A 19141-nucleotide genomic window follows, 5' to 3' on the forward strand; every position below is an offset into this window, starting at 1 on the left:
ACTTCAATCCGCAAACGTAAACAAGGCATTTGAACTCATCTTGGGTGAGTTTGCCTAAGTCGAATTCGACGCAAAGCTTGTTCACTCTGCAGGCGTACGAGACGTGATCCTCGGTTGGCTGCTTCGAGATTTGGAGGCACCGATAGCGCCTGCTCACGACCGATTCCTTCGCACCGAAGAGGCTCTTGAGCGTGTCAACGGTGTCGGCGAAGCTGAAGTCCTTGGGGACGGCGGGGAGTATGAAACTCACGTATCGTTCGTGCTCGGGAAGGCCGAGCTTTCGCAGCAATAGCCGGACCTTGGCGTCATCCTGCAGACGGGCAGCGTCTTGGGCGAACAGATCGTCGTACCGGGAGTACCACGCCGCGAAGGTTACGCTGTTGTCGGCGTCGTACCGGAAGTCCTTGATGTTCCCAGCAAGCGAGTCGATGATCTGTTCCGGGTTGAGAGGTGGCTGGGTTGCGCTTCTTGAAAATCGCTCCATGAACTGCTGCTGCTGCTGGACAGTTTGCTGCACCGAAGCTACCAGCTGCTCGAACATCCCCATCATCCGGATCATCGGATCAGGATTCTGCAGCTGCTGCTGCTGGCGGAGTTGTTCTTGACGGAGTTGTTCTTGACGGAGTTGTTCCTGCTGGAGTTGTTCCTGCCGGCGCTGTTCCTGCAGCTGTTCTTGGCGCAGTTGTTCCTGCCGGAGCTGTTCCTGGCGCAGTTGTTCCTGCTGGAGCTGTTCTTGGCGCAGTTGTTCCTGCTGGAGCTGCTCCTGCCGCAGTCGTTCCTGGCGAAGCTGCTCCTGGTAGAGGAGCTGGGCATCCGAGTCGCTCATTTCGGATCCGCTGGAGCTCCTCCTTCGTTTGCACGCGGGTGCCGAAATTTTTTTGTTGTTTTAGGTTAGGACGTTTCCCACCTTCAAAAAACGAATAAAATCCCGGCGATTCGACGAATTTTCGTCGCCACTGTCGTATACGCGCGCTGGACGTTGGATTACCCGCGACGGGCAAATAGACTAGCGAACGTAACGGAAATAAAACAGACTTAGTACAAGTTAAAACGTTTATTCTTGTCCGCAGACGGAAGTAGAATGGCACGATGGCACAACACAAAACGGGACAGCTTATAAAACATCGAACGCGCTGTGCTGCGTCACACAGTGGCAGACTGGCAGCCACTTGTGAGCCAGCGGCGCGCGGAAGGTGGGGGCACTCCGCGCACTTTCTCTGTCCTCAACAAAAATATTTGAAGTTCAAATATTTCTGAAATTTTTTTCCTCCACATGGCCTTATGCCAAGTTGTATTTTTATGCTCCAGGAATGTAGGGCAACAAGTTTTGCCTAAATACATGCCCAGGAAATGACCCAGAGTCCCATCCTAGAAGGATTTTCTAATTTATGGAATATTTGAATTAAAATATTTGATGTTCAAATATTTCTGGAATTTTTTTCCTCCACATGGCCTTATGCCAAGTTATATTTTTATGCTCCAGGAATATAGGGCAACAAGTTTTGCCTAAATACATGCCCAGGAAGTGACCCAGAGTCCCATCCTAGAAGGATTTCAAATTTATTGAATATTTGAATTAAAATATTTGAAGTTCAAATATTTCTGAAATTTTTTTCCTCCACATGGCCTTATGCCAAGTTGTATTTTAATGCTCCAGGAATATAGGGCAACAAGTTTTGCCTAAATACATGCCCAGGAAATGACCCAGAGTCCCATCCTAGAAGGATTTCAAATTTATTGAATTTTTGAATTAAAATATTTGAAGTTTTAATATTTCTGGATTTTTTTTCCTCCACATGGCCTCATGCCAAGTTGTATTTTTATGCTCCAGGAATATAGGGCAACAAGTTTTGCCTAAATACATGCCCAGGAAATGACCCAGAGTCCCATCCTAGAAGGATTTCAAATTTATTGAATTTTTGAATTAAAATATTTGAAGTTTTAATATTTCTGGATTTTTTTTCCTCCACATGGCCTCATGCCAAGTTGTATTTTTATGCTCAAGGAATATAGGGCAACAAGTTTTGCCTAAATACATGTCCAGGAAGTGACCCAGAGTCCCATCCTAGAAGGATTTTCAAATGTATGGAATATTTGAATTAAAATATTTGAAGTTCAAATATTTCTGGATTTTTTTTCCTCCACATGGCCTTATGCCAAGTTGTATTTTCATGCTCCAGGAATATAGGGCAACAAGTTTTGCCTAAATACATGCCCAGGAAATGACCCAGAGTCCCATCCTAGAAGGATTTTCTAATTTATGGAATATTTGAATTAAAATATTTGATGTTCAAATATTTCTGGAATTTTTTTCCTCCACATGGCCTTATGCCAAGTTATATTTTTATGCTCCAGGAATATAGGGCAACAAGTTTTGCCTAAATACATGCCCAGGAAATGACCCAGAGTCCCATCCTAGAAGGATTTTCAAATGTATGGAATATTTGAATTAAAATATTTGAAGTTCAAATATTTCTGGAATTTTTTTCCTCCACATGGCCTCATGCCAAGTTATTTTTTTATGCTCCAGGAATGTAGGGCAACATGTTTTGCCCAGGATCATGTCCAGGAGATGACCCAGAGTCTCATCCCAGAAGGATTTTTAAATTTATTAAATATTTGAATTAAAATATTTGATGTTACAATATTCCTGGAATTTTTTTCATTTGCATCCAAATTTTCATACTCCAGGAATGTAGGGCAATAAATTTTGCCAAGAAACATGTCCAGGTAATGTTAATTTTTCGTTTTTTTTAAGTTTTGGAATCTCTCTTAAAAATTGTTCCTGAGATAACCATGACAAGTTATCCCGCATGCCATAAAGATGGCCGCCATAGCGCTATAAATTATTCCCGGGATAACCATCTACGGGATAACTTTTCCCACCTCTCCGATCGGGCTCAAAATTTTTTCTGGGGGATCCTTGGCCGAAATAATTAGACCCGTATTTTTTTGTTTGGCCATTAGGGTGACCTACGCCGTGTTAGGGTGGTTCGAAAAATTGCAATTTTCGTCGATTTTCGCAAAAACCACTTTATTCAAAAAATCATATCTCCGCGCCATTTCATCCGATTTTAGCTGTCCTATACGCAAAAGAAAGGTGATTAGTTTGGCTATTTGGGAAAAAAAGTAAGAAGTTTCAAAAATCTAGCTTAACATTTGAAAAGGTTAAATGAAAACATAAAATGCTGTTTTGAAGGTCTCGGGACCAAAGAGCCTATGTCTGAAAATATTTTTATTATTTTATTTTTTATAAAAACTGGGGTTTTCGACGCGCCACGCGCAAAAATGGGGAAGTGACGAAAACGGGTAAAAATCGACTTTTTTCACTAAAACTGCGATAACTTAAAAATTTCAGCGATGACCAATAGATGTTATGGTACCAAAATTTTCGTAATTAAAAGACGCATTCAACTACGGTAAATTATTCCAAAGGAAAGCACTAAGGCATGTTCTCCTTCTTTACCAGTTTTTTTTTCAAGATTAAGCCATAGTAAACTACAAAAAATAATCAAAAAGACACCCCTTCTCCAGTTTCCTACCAGAGCGTGTATTTTTTGTAAAGCTTTCTCAAAGTTCAACTTATTCATAAAAATAGGGATCGTGCATAAACTACGTGGCCTTCGAATTTGAAATTGTTAACATCCTCCCCTGCGTGCACGATCCCTATTTTTATGAATAAGTTGACAAAATTTCAACTTTTCGCAGAAGCATGGTTTTTCAAAAATTAAAAATTCAGAATAAGTTGCCAAAATATCTACAAACAACAAACGCTTTAAAAAAACCAGAATATCAGAAAAATTAAGTGCTAAAAATAAAAATTAAACAAAAGATCTTTTTGGGATCCTAATACAATATAATTGAGTAATACTTAAGAGTTTCGCCAATTTTTTTCGAGTTTTTTTAGATTTGGATTAAATTTTATGTCAATAGCAGCAATTTTGCCTAATTAGTTTTCCTATACAACTTTCCCTACAATTCTGCGATTCGAAAATCTGTACCACGAAAAAAGACTTTATGATCGGTGTCTTTCGCAAAGTTGTAAGTTATCTCAAAGTATTATTGAATTGCAGCAAACTGAACATTTAAAAAAAATCAAGTTAAAAAACGGAAAAAAAATTTCCGTGTACCCCAGTTAGCGAACAGCATTCGAAGACTGGGCTACGTTCTCAGCCCAGTTACCGAACAACTACTGTACATGAAGGTGGGTCTAGGTGGGTCAATATCAGACCAATAACACATTTTTTTATAATAACCAAAACTGTTATTAAACTCTTATGCAAAAATGGATTTTTCTAGAAGATTCTATAACACTTTCTGGTATGTCAATAGTATTTGTTATTGAAATGGTATGAATTTTGTTATTACCGTCTGCCTGAGTAGCGGTTGATTTAACGATTAATTATCGTTATCAATTCGACGTTCATCGTTATCGATGAGAGATAAGATTATTGCTTATCGTCAATAATCTTATCTCTCATCGATAACGATGAACGTCGAAATCAAAATCATTGGTTTCAACGTAATTTATTAAAACAAGCAACACATAAAACAAGTGACTGGAAAACATCACATTTACAAACTGGCAAAACGAAAACAATGGAGGCTGTAGAATAAGCTAATGGCTTCTTCCATAAAGTACGTCAGGCTAAAATCAGAATTTACCCAACAGTTTAAATATAAATACTTTAGAAATCAGATTAAGGAAGTGTCTTCTTTTACTAGACCGGCCCGTGGCTTAATGGCTACGGCTCCCGCCTCATAAACGGAAGGTTCCGGGTTCGATTCCCGACCGGTCTCCTTGAAATTATTCGACTATAATTGATCTTTGAATATGAACAAAAAACGCATGGAATCAGGTGGGATTCGAACTCACACCTTTGGATTGGTAGTCAGATGCTCTAGCCACTCGGCCACCGAGGGGTTGACACCCCTTGAGTGAATTAATCCGTAGTGGTGAAATAATGTCACAAGGTCATTTACTATATAATACAATAATCCCTTTCCCAACGATTCCCCTACACACACTACACACCATATTCTATAAATAACTCGAAGTGGTTGGTACGGTATGTCCTCACTTCTTCTTCTTCCCCTGATGATTCCATGAAATGTGGGTTCCGTCTCTTCTGTCTCTTGCGGTTAATGCAACGCAGTAGGCCGGGCCGCTTTAGTGAGTGTAATACATTTCGGGGGTTCTCGAAAGTACTGCAATCATTAATAATGACAAGAAAGAACTTGAGGCGTAATCTAACCATAAGTTCTTCCCGGATGCTTTCTTCGGACTGGCTGCGCTTGTGTTCGATTAGATTAGATTAGATTAGGAAAAAAAATCCGTGTACCTGTGTGTTTTTCTGAAAATTCCTAAACAAAACCTGAAGCTTTGCCAAATTGATCAGTATATTTTAACTGGTAAAACCAAATTAGTTGAAGCTTTGAGCGTTTGTTAATAGTATACGAACCCGTCGTTTGAAACAAAGATTGTCTCCATCGTTCATTGTTAAAAAAATACTTACGTAAAAATCGATTCTATCGAAAAGTATTAATTGGTCGTTGTCTTAAGATAGCAAATAAGTGACGATTTGACAATCTTCCTTCCCTCGTATTAAATTACAATCGGTACCAAAATATTGCTCCATCTACCGATAATTTCGTCAGTCCCTTCCTTCCTCGATATTTTCTCTTGCTTAAAGAATCTCTTCATCGACGGTCCCTTGGATTCCACTTGTTTTAAACATCACTTCTAGCTGTCAATATTTTCACTTTCTCATGGCTTTCATAGATATTTGTTCTTTGAAGAGTGTTTGGCATTTGTTTGTTTTTGTTTAGTTGTCCGAGGCATATACATTGGATAAGGTAAGGTGGGTTTCCTGAACCAAAAAACGCTTGTAGCTAAAATTTATTTTTTGAAAGCGGTTTTTGGTTCAGTTAGATTTAGCCGTATTTTTTCTGTAGGATTTTTCAGAATGCCAAATTCAGAAATCCGACCAAATCTACGCTTTTCTGAAAATCGTATTCTAAAATCCGGTTCTAATTATTTCTAGACAACTTGAAAACCCACCTTACCTTATCTAATTTACATACATCGTTCTCTCCCATAACTTATTATCAGGAAAAACATATTTTCAATCTAGTCTTCATTTCGAATTCTTCTGTAAACTGATGCTTCTCTTCCTCGATGGTCTCTTGGATATTCACAACCAGATAGTCGACTGCTCAGCAAAAACATTAGTAAAATAAATTTTACATTATTTTATTAAATTGAATTCAATATTACACCTTGAAACGTGCTGCCAATCACTATGGGAAACCTACTTGATCGAAATGTCAAGCTTAAATACAGCGATTCCACGCCAAACAGGAAGTATCCCAATCAAAAGTGCTCCAATTTTGGCTCAAATTTGGCGTGGGAATTACTTGGCCAAAATAATAGGACCCGTTTTTTTTTTTTTTTGTGCGGTGATTAGGGTGCTCCTATCCGAACTAAGGTGGTCCAACAAATGATGTTTTTTTGTCGATTTTTGCAAAAAAACATATTTTTCAAAAAATCTTATGTGTGGAACGGCTGAACCAATTAAATAGCGCCACAATTCAAAAGCTTATTATTTGGGCTTTTCAGGAAAAATATGTTGAGATCTGAAAAAGTTAGCTGAATATTTGAAAGGTCCTATGAAAAAATCAGCACCCTAATCACCATATAAAAAATTATAAGTATTTTTAATTTGGCTAAAGAACTCCCATCCCAATTTTTAGCCAAATCGTAGCACTTTTGATTTGGATACTTCACCTTCCATTCTTCATCGGTGTGATATCCGAGCTGGATAAGGCACCAGTCTTTACTGATGGTGCTGGATTTGAATCCAGGTGGTTGCAACTTTGTTTTGTGCTAACAAAAATTGAACATGCAGTGTTTGATTTTACCGTCGGGTTTTTTGTATTTCATAAATTTATTGATTTTTTTGAAATTACATGACAGTAGCAATTAAAAATTAGACTTGAAATTTATTTTTGGCCCATTTACAATTTTTGCTGCTCAAAAAAATATCTTGAGTTTTTTTAAGGGTCCTATAAGCGATTGTGTTTCATATATTAATAAGGCTTTAAAAAAAACTCTGGATATTATCAAAAATGTACACCCTGCTGTACTGCAGACAGCAACAACAAAGGGTAGAACAAAAGGCCGTCACGTCGTGGCTGGTGCTTTCGCGCTCATTCATATTTGGAGCATGAAATTTTCAAAAATAATATTTGAATTGCCGCCAACACGACGGCGGAAAAGTGTGACACCACACCACACCAGGGAAAAAGGGAACAGCGAAACAGGAAAAGGACACCAACACACACGTGGAAAGCGGAGAGGAGCGCACCAAAATAAATAGTGACGTTGATTGGCTGTTTGGCTAACCCATAGAGTTATCTAAGCCCGCTCTCACGCACACTAGCACGCCATTTGTTTTGCTGGACGGTACAAAATTTAACCTCACTTTTTTTCGTGTACGTACACGCAATACATGCGCACGTAGATAACTCTATATACAATTATCCCGCGCGATGGCTGATCAATTGATGCTGCAATCACTTTCAGAGGGTTTCCCTCCACACACACATACTGACTCAGTCGCCGATGTGAGAGTGAATTGTTTCCTCTTTTTTTTGTTTACTTGTTATTGTTTTTGTAGCCGCTGCAGTGAGTTTACGCAGCTGGTGGAATTTAATGAAATGGAATTGAAATTGGCACATTTTGGAAATAAGGGATTGAATGAAATCGTTCAGGTGAGAATTTTGGTGATTGTTATTAACGGTCAGTTGGGCTGTTTATTGTTTGCTTATAATTTTTAAACCTTATCGAAAAACAACTGATAAAAACTGTTATTGTTAAGCAATATGGGTTGTAGAGTGGTTCCAATTTCCCGAGCATGGGTAAATAACAAGGGAAATGCGTAATAATACCTTTCTCTGGTATCAATACCAAATTTTGGTATTCCTGGACCCTTTAAAATTTGTCTTAAGGATTATGCAAGAGCAAAATGTGCTACACAGCAAAAAATCCGATGGTAAAATCGCATGCAAAAGCATGCACATCACCTTCGTCAAAATAAACACTTAATATTACACACTGCATGTACAATTTTTGCAAACACAAAAAAAAAGTTGCAACCGACGGGATTCAAACCCAGCACCAACAGTAAGGACTGGCGCCTTAGCCCACTCGGCCATCAGACCGATGAAAAGCTGTAAGGATAAACGCATATTTGAGCATGACATTTCGGTCAAGTAGGTTTCCCATACTGATGGGCTACATATTTCAGGGTGTAAAATCACATAAAATTGCATAAAATAATGCAATTTTTATTTTACACCCAGGTCTTTTACACGCAGCTGGATTACTACTTTTTTAGCTGTGTATCATACCAATTAAAGGTTTTGTTTTGATATTGCAAAATTGCAGAATTTGTCAATGGTCGAACACCACATATTGGTATTCTTTTGGTATTACAGTGTTTTATCAAATTCCTCTGAAACTATAGGAAAATTTTGACCAATTTTGACAAAATAATTAATTTTGCGCCAAAATAATGTCTCAAAGCGAATGCTTTCATTGAAAACCGGAAATTTCAAACTTGATATTAAACATTTTTGATATACCCCCTAAAGAAATGACTTGAAATTGTTGAAAATTTTCTAAGTCAGGATGGCACATTTTGGTATTATTTTGGTATTAAAGTGTTTTATCAAATTCCTCTGAAACTATGGGAAAATTTTGACCAATTTTGACAAAATAATTAATTTTGCACTAAAATGATGTCTCAAAGCGAATACTTTCATTGAAAACCGGAAATTTCAAACTTGATTTTAAACATTTTTGATATACCCCCTACATAAATGACTTGAAATTGTGGAAAATTTTCTAAGTCAGGATGGCACATTTTGGTATTCTTTTGGTATTAAAGTGTTTTATCAATTTTCTCTGAAACTATGGGTTTTTTTTACCAATTTGGACAAGATAATAAATTTTGCGCTAAAATGACTTGAAAAAAAAACAAATACTTTGAAAAACGAGCCAATCGAAAGATTATTGAATTTTGGTCAATCCAGTTTTATTTTAATAACACTTATTTTTCAATCTTGTTATTTTTCAGAATCTTCAAGAACTTCAAGCACAGGCCGTTCATCAATGACAAATGCATTCGGTGTGGTGAAGAATATCACTAAGAACAACATGGAATCATCAGGTGAGTAGATTTGGCTGTTGCATATGGATCATTTCCGTTTTTTCACTAACTGCAACTGCTGCACTAACAAAAACCTTGCGGTTTTTTCACAGTGCTTACGGATGGAGGTGGAAGAATCCTCCGACGGGGACGAGTTTCGTTCCGTAAATGGAACAGGGAAGCGGAGGAAGACCAGCAACGGAGCCGTTGTCGGGGATGGCTCAGAGGAGAATCTTCTCAACAACAACAAGTTCAGTCCGCTGGCGGGGAACAACAACAACAACAATAACAATGGTATCCCAGCCGGGAAAGGAAGCGTCCCACCGGTTCCAGTGGTTCCAGTGGCCAAGAAACCACCACCTCTGGTGGTAAAGAATACGAGCTACGCCAAGCTGAGGACTGTAATGTCCCCGTGCACAACCAAGCCAAGTTACAAGCTAACACCGTTTGGGGTCAAATTGCTGTGTTCCTCCGAGGAGCGTTTTGAGACCGCGCGGGCCCACTTGATTGCGAATAAAGTGGAGTTCTACACCCACGAGAAACGAAGCGAGCGGCAACTCCGCGTCGTCGTCCGAGGACTTCCGTCGGCTTCACCTGAATTCGTCAAGAAGACCCTCAAGGAATCGCAAAACCTGGATGCTGTGGAGGTGCACGCCATCAAGAGAAAGGGAGAGTTCGCCTCGTCAGAGGAAACCCCGTACATTGTTACGTTCCCCAAGGTACACCAGCCTCAAGCAGCTGAGTGAAATCAAGCGCTTGAGAAGATTTCACATCCGGTGGGAGGCCTACCGGAACAAGCGACCGAACGTGACCCAGTGCAGGAACTGCTTGCAGCTGGGTCATGGAACCAGGAACTGTCACCTCAAGGAGGTGCAAGAACTGTGGGGTCCCCACAAGACGGACGAGTGCGAAGTCCAGGAAGCCCAGCCAAAGCGGTGTGCCAACTGCTCTGGTGCCCACGAAGCTACGGACCGCAGCTGCCCCAAGCGTGCGGATTTCATCCAGCGGCGACAGCAGGCGTCGAAACCAAAACCGCCGGCGAGGAAGGCGGAGAAGCAGAGTCCAGCAGTTCCGGCGTTCACGCCGGCGGAGTTCCCTCCGCTGCCGGGCGCAGTTCTGGACGGAAAAGTGAAGGATCACCCTCGACCCGCAGGAAGCAGCCAAGGTGGCCCCCGAGACGGTGGAGCCACGGAGAAGGAAGCCGGGGAGGTACTCTATAGTTCGGCTGAGCTGTGGGGGATTTTCTCCGAGTACATCGGCAGGTTCAAGACCTGCAAGACCCGCTTGGACCAAGTAACCCTCGTCAGTTACATGATCTCCAAGTATGGAATTTAAGGAGTTTTGTTATTATATATTGTTTTACTGATCCTCGGTCCCAACCTGGTCACAGCACCTAAAAGGACCTAATAAAAATAAGTTAAGAAAAAAAAAACTGCTGCACTAAAAATTGTATGAAAATACCAAATTTTGGTATTACTTGTGCAAATATCAGCGACCAAAATGTGATCTTGGTTGCCCAGTAATAGATGGTAAAATACCATCAAATCATACCAAAATCATGTATGTGGAAGACCACAGGAATACCAAAATATGATTTTCCAAGGGCGCGGGAATACCTAAAAAGTCAAAGTAGTTATGTCACAGACATAACCGGAATGGCGTAGACTTACGTAAAATTTAGATATGTGGACATGTGGGTTTTCCATATATTAATTTGAAGAATTAGCTATATATATTGGAATGAACACCCATTCGAACGGCAAAGAGAGGAAAGAAAGAGACGAAGGAATTTTAGCGAGCCGAATGGGGGGAGGGGGAGAGGGGGGCATAGGGGTTGGGGGCGAGAGCAGCCTCAGAAAGCTGTGCAATCCGTCGGCCCCGAAGACCAAAATTTGTTCCTGAAATTTAAATTCAAATTAGCTCGCTGCCTCGTCCCGGGTGGGACGAGGGCAACTCTTTCAACACTAGAATTTGATGAGACGTAAATCTTTCAGAAGCGCTCGCCGCGAATGCGACGAGCTAGTTGGATGTCCCGATTGTTTCACAACCAAGGCTTGACCCACGAGAGGCTTTTCGGCGGAAGGCAGCAGGCGCGCGCCTCATCTTGTTGATGCCTCGTCCCGGGTGGGACGAGGGATGGGGATTGAAGCACCTCCGAACCACAGCAACCACGAAAGATCCTAACGGTCCGGCCATCGAGAGGCAACTGGCTGACGGTGACGACGAGAAGGCGATGCGCACTTCTTTTCCAGTTCTGGTCCCTCTCTCCTGCTGCTGCTGCTCTGGTCTCTCTCCTGCTGCTCTGGGCTGAGCTTTCCTGCTGCTGCTCTGGTCTCTCTCCTGCTGCTGCTGCTCTGGGCTGAGCTTTCCTGCTGCTGCTGCTGCTGCTGCCGGTCCGACGTCTGAGACGTGAATGATGGAATGGGCTCTGGCGCACGTTCTTATGTATGATTTCGGCCCGCTACTTCCCCTTTTTCGCGACCGACACTCGGTCGCGTTGCTCGGATGATTTTCCCCAAAATAGGTACTTGACATTCCCGTCCGTGAGTGGGAAGCGCTCATTTTGCTTGCAAAATCTCTGCATTTTGAAAACATTTTAAAACATTCAATTGTTTCAATAGTTAAACTATTTTGCCAACAATGAAAGTTTTATAGCAAATTGCTGAATAATTTTCGAATCGAATGGCACATAAATCGTGTCGATTCGATTAGAGGGAAGGAAGATATAAGCGTTTGACGGATGACGCAGTAATCCAGGGCCTTCGGCCCGGGTTTTTTGGAATGACACCCCAGTACCTTCGACAAAGACGTAAGTCTACGTCAAAATTAAACAATGGCAATACCAAGTTTTGGTATTCAAGCAATGTTCAAAAATTCAGAAGACCTCAACTTGGTATTGAAATGGTTTTATTTTGAGGTATTATTTTACCCTTGGAATAACATGGTTTGGTATTGTTATGCCCTTCCATATACTAGACTTTGGTATGGTTTCATGGTATTTTACCATCTATTACTGGGCAACCAAGGACACATTTTGGTCGCTGTTATTTGCTCAAGTAATATCAAAATTTGGTATTCCCGTGTTATTTACCCCTGCTCGGGTTGACTGAATTCGATTTTTTCAGCACTCGTCGTATTTATCCAACTTGGAATGTCTAGTTAAAATGTAGGACTTCGCTATTTTGTCTAATTTTGATACACTTTGCAATAACTAGTTTATTTATATTTTCAAAACGATTTGTTGACCACCCTCACCGACCATCACAAAACGATATGATTGTGGAGCAAACGGAATGATAGAAAATATGCTACCATTACCATATCGCGTCCGGCTGCTATTATGTGTGTGTGTGTGTATTTGTGTGGGTCGCTTTTCAGGATGTGGGGGTCGGAAAAGTGGAAAAGAAAGCTTATGACACATAATTTTCCCCAGCGGAGCTCTTCCAGCCAACCCACAGGCTAAATGGCATAGAGACTCATTCGGCGGCTTGATCCTAAAGCCAGTCAGCGAGTGAGTGAGGGAAAAAGAAATAACATAAACTCACAAAGGCAAATATTTATCCACGAAGCGAAATTTATCCGGAAGGGAGGTTTGCAAAGTTTCGCGATTATTCAATTTCATGGGGCGCTTTCTGACTGCGTGCCCCATACAGCTTAGGGAGAAAAAAATCTGCAAAATGAGTGTTTTTATTCGTTTTTCCTTTTCCTGTAGGCCCTTTCCCGTCCAGAAATCTCGGAATGAAACTTGAACCGAACTTTCTCGCCCCTCCGCATCCCAGGTTGCCGAAAGTTCCCCTTCGTTTAATTTAGGTAATTAAGCGATTGCGAAAGGGAGAGAGCGTTCTCCCCCCTTGGCACAATTTAATTTATGGTCGTTTATCTAATTTGAAGCCATTTGATTTATTGTCAATTTCAACTCAACCTGTGTGCTACTGAGTCGGAGAAGTTTCAATCGTCATCGTTTGGAGCAGTGGTTCGCAACCGAATTTTCATTTCTGTTCGGTTTTATTTTCACTTCAAATTGAGCCGTAATCCTGCATCCTGTAGTGGTTTCTCATACCTTTTGCAATTTACTGTTCAAAAAGTTGTACAGTCTACTCTTTAGCTGTCGATCTTCTCGATATCAATATTACTCCTTCTGTCAATTGATTTTTCAGTCCACTCAAATAGCATACTCTGATTTCTTCGTTCTATAATTTGATACCTCCCGCTCTCACTTCGATATCGACAAAGAGGGAATCCCCTGTATTTTTAAAATTCCAATTTCACATGAGTTTATTATGATAAATTTGATCCAAATAATTGCCATTTAGAATGAAATAAAGTATTTCATAGAACTTAGGGGATAAAAAGTGATAGGGTTGCATCATTTGACGAATTGAGCACATGGCATACAAGATCTGAACTTTTTGTTGAAGAAAAATGTTTAATAGTATTCTTTCAATTATTTTATTATTCCAACACTTTAAAGTTATATGAAATTCACAGCACACCCCCCTTTTTAAACCAACTTCCTTTTTAAACAACCTTCACTTTTAAAATCATTATTTTTTTTACCATCTCTCTTTGGGACCATTCTTAGAAAATTACATGTAGAAAATTCAAAAATTCCCTAAAAAGATTATTTTCAATGCAATCACTCCTGAAAGTTTCATGACGATATTTCGTGACTGAACTGAGTAAGAGACGATTTAAGTTCACAACTTTGCCATGCGCAAAGCGAACTGCCAAACTTTGTGAACGCTTTTCTCTAAACGCCGAGTTGATTTACGAGTGCCACGATATCTCGAGATGGGATGGACCAAATTGACTGAAATTTGGGGTGAAGACTCCCAAGACGTATTCCGTGTGCATGACGAAGACCGATTTAGAAATTACGATTTTTTTTTAAATACAAAAATCAAAAACTGACGATTTTTTATATGAAAAGCATAAACATAATTTTATCTTGTTTAAAATTAAGTTATTGAAAATCGGCCTTCGTCATGCACACAGGACCAGTTTAACGAGTCTATACCAAAATTTTGAGCCGATTTGGTCAAAGCAGTGTTGAGATATCGTGGTACCCGTTTTTTGAGACTGCTAACTTAACCCTTTCAGGCCTGTACTTAAAAAAAAATCAGTCAATGATGGGAAAATGAGTCTTGTGACCATACCAAAATTATAGGATAGTTTTGGAAATTTTGATATTTGGGTCATATATGACCCATCAGGCTCGAAAGGGTTAAAATATCTTCATATTTATTTTGTAAACAGATAAAAATGTACATTTTAATACCCTGCAAAAAGATTTAAAAAAAAGTTTAATTGAGTGCTCAAACCTCTGACATTTTTGACGATTTACATGTATGTAAACCCTTAAACCACGTTGACACTTTTTTGGAAACCTTCGTATCAAATGACGCAAAGTTTTGTAAAAAAATAAAAATAAAAAAAAGATTGGAGGTTTTAGTGTACAGTTATCTTGTGAAAAATTTCGAAGATTTTTAACTTGTTTAAATAAGATTTAATTTATTTCAAAATCTTTTGAAAAAATTTCCATCGTTCAATCCCAATATTTCAAATTATGAAAATTTTTGTATTTTCAAAAATTACGGTATTTTGTCACAATGTTATATAAAAACTTCTAATTATTTGTAAACTTTAAATAAAGTTAAAATCCACACAAAATTTTGCGTCGTTTGATAACCGTTATGTAAATAATTTTAAAAAAAGTAATTGATAAAACGGTATTTTATGAAAATTGTGTGCATTTTACTCTTTTGAAATTAAATATGTCTTTATTGAACTCTCTTATAATAATTACATTTCTTTTACATGCTAAATGGTATGGCTTAATGCTCTTCATCTTTGTTGTATTTTTCGTTTTATTTTTAACTGATCACATTTATTTGATTTACTTCAAATTGTTTTACATCATTGCATTGAATAGAATACATTTGGGTAGCATTTTACTCTAAGAACTCTGACGAGATGAAAATCTATGCAAAAATTTGCAATTCTTGATATGCAAGTTATAAAATTTGAGTATATTACAAAAATACCCCAATCACCCACTTCACAGTGAGAATGAGACTGTGAAAATTTATGATTTTTGGTTCAAATTGTTATACACGAACGATTGTAATCGATTTCATGTTCAGTAACCAAGTAAATATGCTGATGTGTGCAAACCAAATCTAAAAATCTAAATTACAAGCCAGAAATCAACATTTCAATGAAAAAAAAAATCCAGGAAAATGCATTAGTATGATTTGCAATCATTAGAATAAAAAAAAACAAAAACTATGAAAAATATAACAGTCTTATCACTGACTTTGTTCGGGATTACTAAGGCATTTTTTTTTGAATGAAATGAATGTTTTTATTTTTCTTGTTCTTTTAGTATCGGTTAAATTTATAAAAAAAACTAACTTAATCCACCTATGTGGTTGGAGCCTTCCTCACAACAATGGCTGTACACAAGTTTCATCTATTTTTTAGATCCGGCTTCCAAAAAGTACATCGATATCACTTAAGTGGCCATATCTCGAGACAGGGTTGCCAGATCTTCAATGTTTTGGGCTCGTTGGAAAGGTTTTTTGATAACCTAACCAACAATGGGTCGGATGGTGGATCCGGACATAGTTTACATACATTTATGTGAGATCCGGATTCAAAAAAGTACATCAATATCACTTAAGTGACCTTATCTCGAGACAGGGTTTCCAGATCTTCAATGTTTTAGACTCGTTGGAAAGGTATTTTGATAACCTAACCAACGTTGGGTCAGATAGTGGAGCCAGACATAGTTTACATACATTTAAGATCCGGACATTTGAGATCCGGATTCAAAAAAGTACATCAATATCACTTAAGTGGCCATATCTAGAGACAGGGTTGCCATACATACACACACACATACACACACATACACACACATACACACAGACATTTGTTCAGTTTTCGATGCTGAGTCGATATGTATACATGAAGGTGGGTCAACGACGTTTTTATACGAAGTTAATTTTTAGAGCAGGATTATAGCCTTACCTCAGTGAGGAAGGCAAAATACAAAAATATCCACTTCCGTGGGAAACATCTAGTGCCTCTTGAATTTTGTAAATAATTTTGTAAATAATAATTAGGTACTGTCATTTCCCCATTTGAATTATACTGAAATTTTTGGAATACATATTCGTCATGGGTTAAAATTGAGTCTCATTATTCTACGCGACCTCAAAAATTGCATACTTAACATTATTTAAAGTCTGTTAGTTTTATTTCAAAATCATGATTTAAATTTCAAAAAAAAAAAGTAAAACAGTTGCTTTTCATCACACATTTTGACGATTTTTCCCATACAAACTTCAAGCGATTAGAGGGAGGGGTTCCGTGGTCAGAATGAGCTCAAATGTGGAATTAAGCCTAGTGATAGATATTAAAACAATAAATCTGCAGGTTTAAATAACAGGATTAGTAACCGCTGGTTTAGGACTAATGTTACCCTTAGGGAGGTACTCCACGCGGGAACCACTGGGACTCAGGTGGAACTAATTCACTAATTGATGGCGTTTCTTCTCAACTTTTCACGTGATTTTTTTTCTCTCTCTCTCTTCTTCCAATTTCCAGGCGGTAACACCGACTCGAGCAAGGACCACTGCAATAAAACGGTCGACATCTACGAGGATGTGGCCTCGCCCGAGGTGACCAATCTCAACCGTAACAGACCGCTGACGTGCTGGTACCGGTTCCGGAGCTTTCGCGGCGCGCCCCGTGACTGGGTGCTGCGGTTGAACTTTAAAAAGTTCAAAGTGGGCACGCTGCTCAACGCAACGCACTGCGACGGGGGCTATCTGCAGGTGAGCTTTGGCGAGGTCGTTTTTCTCTTCTCACTGTGTGTTTCACTCTAGGGTGAAAATTGGGATCCGGGTGAAAATGGACGGAAATTGAGTGCTCTCAGGGAAAAAAGGGACTTTTCCTGCTGGGAATGCAATGTGATACGGATCGATATTTTCAATTAGGCAAGGGCACTTTAAAGAACGCTATACTGAAGTGTTTGTGAAATTTCAGCGTTTATTTAAAAAAATATTTTTCAATTTCTAAATCACAAATGTCCAAAAACGTCATGATTAAACGCAGATAAAATTTAGATTTTTTAGAGTTCACTTCAATTAGAACTCAAAACCAAAATTTATTTCCAACGAAATTTCAACATAACCATCCAAGGTCAAAGCCATGCCCAAAAATAACTACCTTTCCATGTTGGAAAAGTCACATTTATTATCACGAACGGCCAAGAACAAAGAAAGAGTGCCTCAAACAGTTAATTCTGCATGTCGAGTCGACCCATTCGTGATGAGCGACCATGACGGTATAAATAATTCACAGTTCATTGCACATAAATCCAGTGTGCACCACGTGCAACTCATGGTTTGGCCGAGAAAGAGAGTTTGAATGCAAAAAGCAAAATCCATGTGCTCTATCCGTATGGCAATGGTTACAACCAGATTTCGAGCTGCAACCGTTTCCTGGACTGGATGCAATCTGCAATTCGAGTTGAGTCTCGTGTTGGCACGTGGTGACAAATCTGAGTGACAAATTTTTACACGTATTTACTACCGTGATGAATGGCGGCGGACGGGTTTCCTGGGTCGGAATGGGATTGTGGATTCCACACGACCGACGAGGAAAGGTGTTTTGTCCGTCGGAATTGTAGAACGTTCCGGTTGGGTGCAAACGGATGCACTAGCTAGAAATGTTGGATGTTGAGAACAGTTAACAGTTGAGTTATTTAGATTTTTGTGAAAAATGACGCTTGTCATGTTAATTGTGATTCATAACATTTTCGACTTTGGATAATTGAGTCTGAACTGTACTAATTGTATCCACTTTGAAAAGTTTAATGATTCGCTCGATTGTAAGTGTTGTTTTCAGTTTACTGATTTTTTAAGTATTTTAAAAAAAATGAGAAATTTTCAAAACTTTGTAGAAAACAATGTGAAAGATCGTTACAAAAAAAGTTGCCTAAATATTTTGTTAACATGAAAAAAATCATTCGTTTATCCAAAACAGAGCAGAAGAATTAATCACAAATCATTAGAAACAGGCGTGATTAGTTCTGAATTAATAATATCGTATTATCCTTGAAATCTTATCAAGGGAATTCTCTTAAACATAAATCCAATGAAAAAAACGATATATTTTTTTCGTAAAAAATGCAAAATACATAAACTAAATTATAAAATTGTTTTCTATAAACAGTGTATCTAGATCATCAAACATTAAGGTGAAATTCTAAGGCATAAAAAAAATGGCCGAAAAGGCTGCCGTCGTTTGTCCTTAATTCAAATCAATGATTTGCTTTATGTCCTTGATTTTCAGTGAAGACGAAATCCCGCTGCCAGAAAGTTGGCTCTAGCATCACAATTCAGACACTTAGTTTAAGTCTTCTTCAACATTTTCTTCTTTGAACTAGGCGCTGATTTAGATTCACTTGTAATTCGAAGCTATCTTTATAGATAAGCTTCATATCACTAAGCACTTTCTTTATTGAGGAAAACTTCCCAAAGAACTGTTTTTGAAGACCCGAAAAACTATACTTTTTTCACAATTTGGCGATTATTTAGCACAGCCACGCACGAAAAAATACTTGTCTTCTTCTTTGCTCCTACACAGCAAGAAAATCATCATTTCGACATGCACTTTTGAAACAAACGTATATAAATTCAAGGTTTTTGGTCGATTCGCCTTGTCACAAGCCCTTGCCAAACGTACATCATCACATGCAAACATCGTTGCCAGCCACCAATTACAAGTTAAAGTGAAAATAAAAAAACAAACGAGTTTTTTTCAATCAGAATATTAGGAAAAGCAACGGAACATTTTTCAAATGCATTAGTATTTATTAATCTAACCAAAAAACAACATTTTGACAATAAAATCAACCA

General features: G+C 38.8%; 1 protein-coding gene across 1 annotated transcript in view; it reads left to right on the forward strand.

Annotated features, from left to right (window-relative positions):
- Window positions 1-19141, forward strand: part of LOC6054186 — a 171320-nt gene that overhangs the window by 105953 nt on the left and 46226 nt on the right. Inside the window, exon 2 of the mRNA XM_038252124.1 lies at window positions 16824-17053. Within this exon, the coding sequence (XP_038108052.1) occupies window positions 16824-17053 (230 nt within the window). The remainder of the gene's footprint in view (window positions 1-16823; window positions 17054-19141) is intronic.

This window comes from Culex quinquefasciatus, chromosome 2 (assembly GCF_015732765.1).
Source record: "Culex quinquefasciatus strain JHB chromosome 2, VPISU_Cqui_1.0_pri_paternal, whole genome shotgun sequence".
In the NCBI taxonomy this organism is placed as follows: Eukaryota; Metazoa; Arthropoda; class Insecta; order Diptera; family Culicidae; genus Culex; species Culex quinquefasciatus.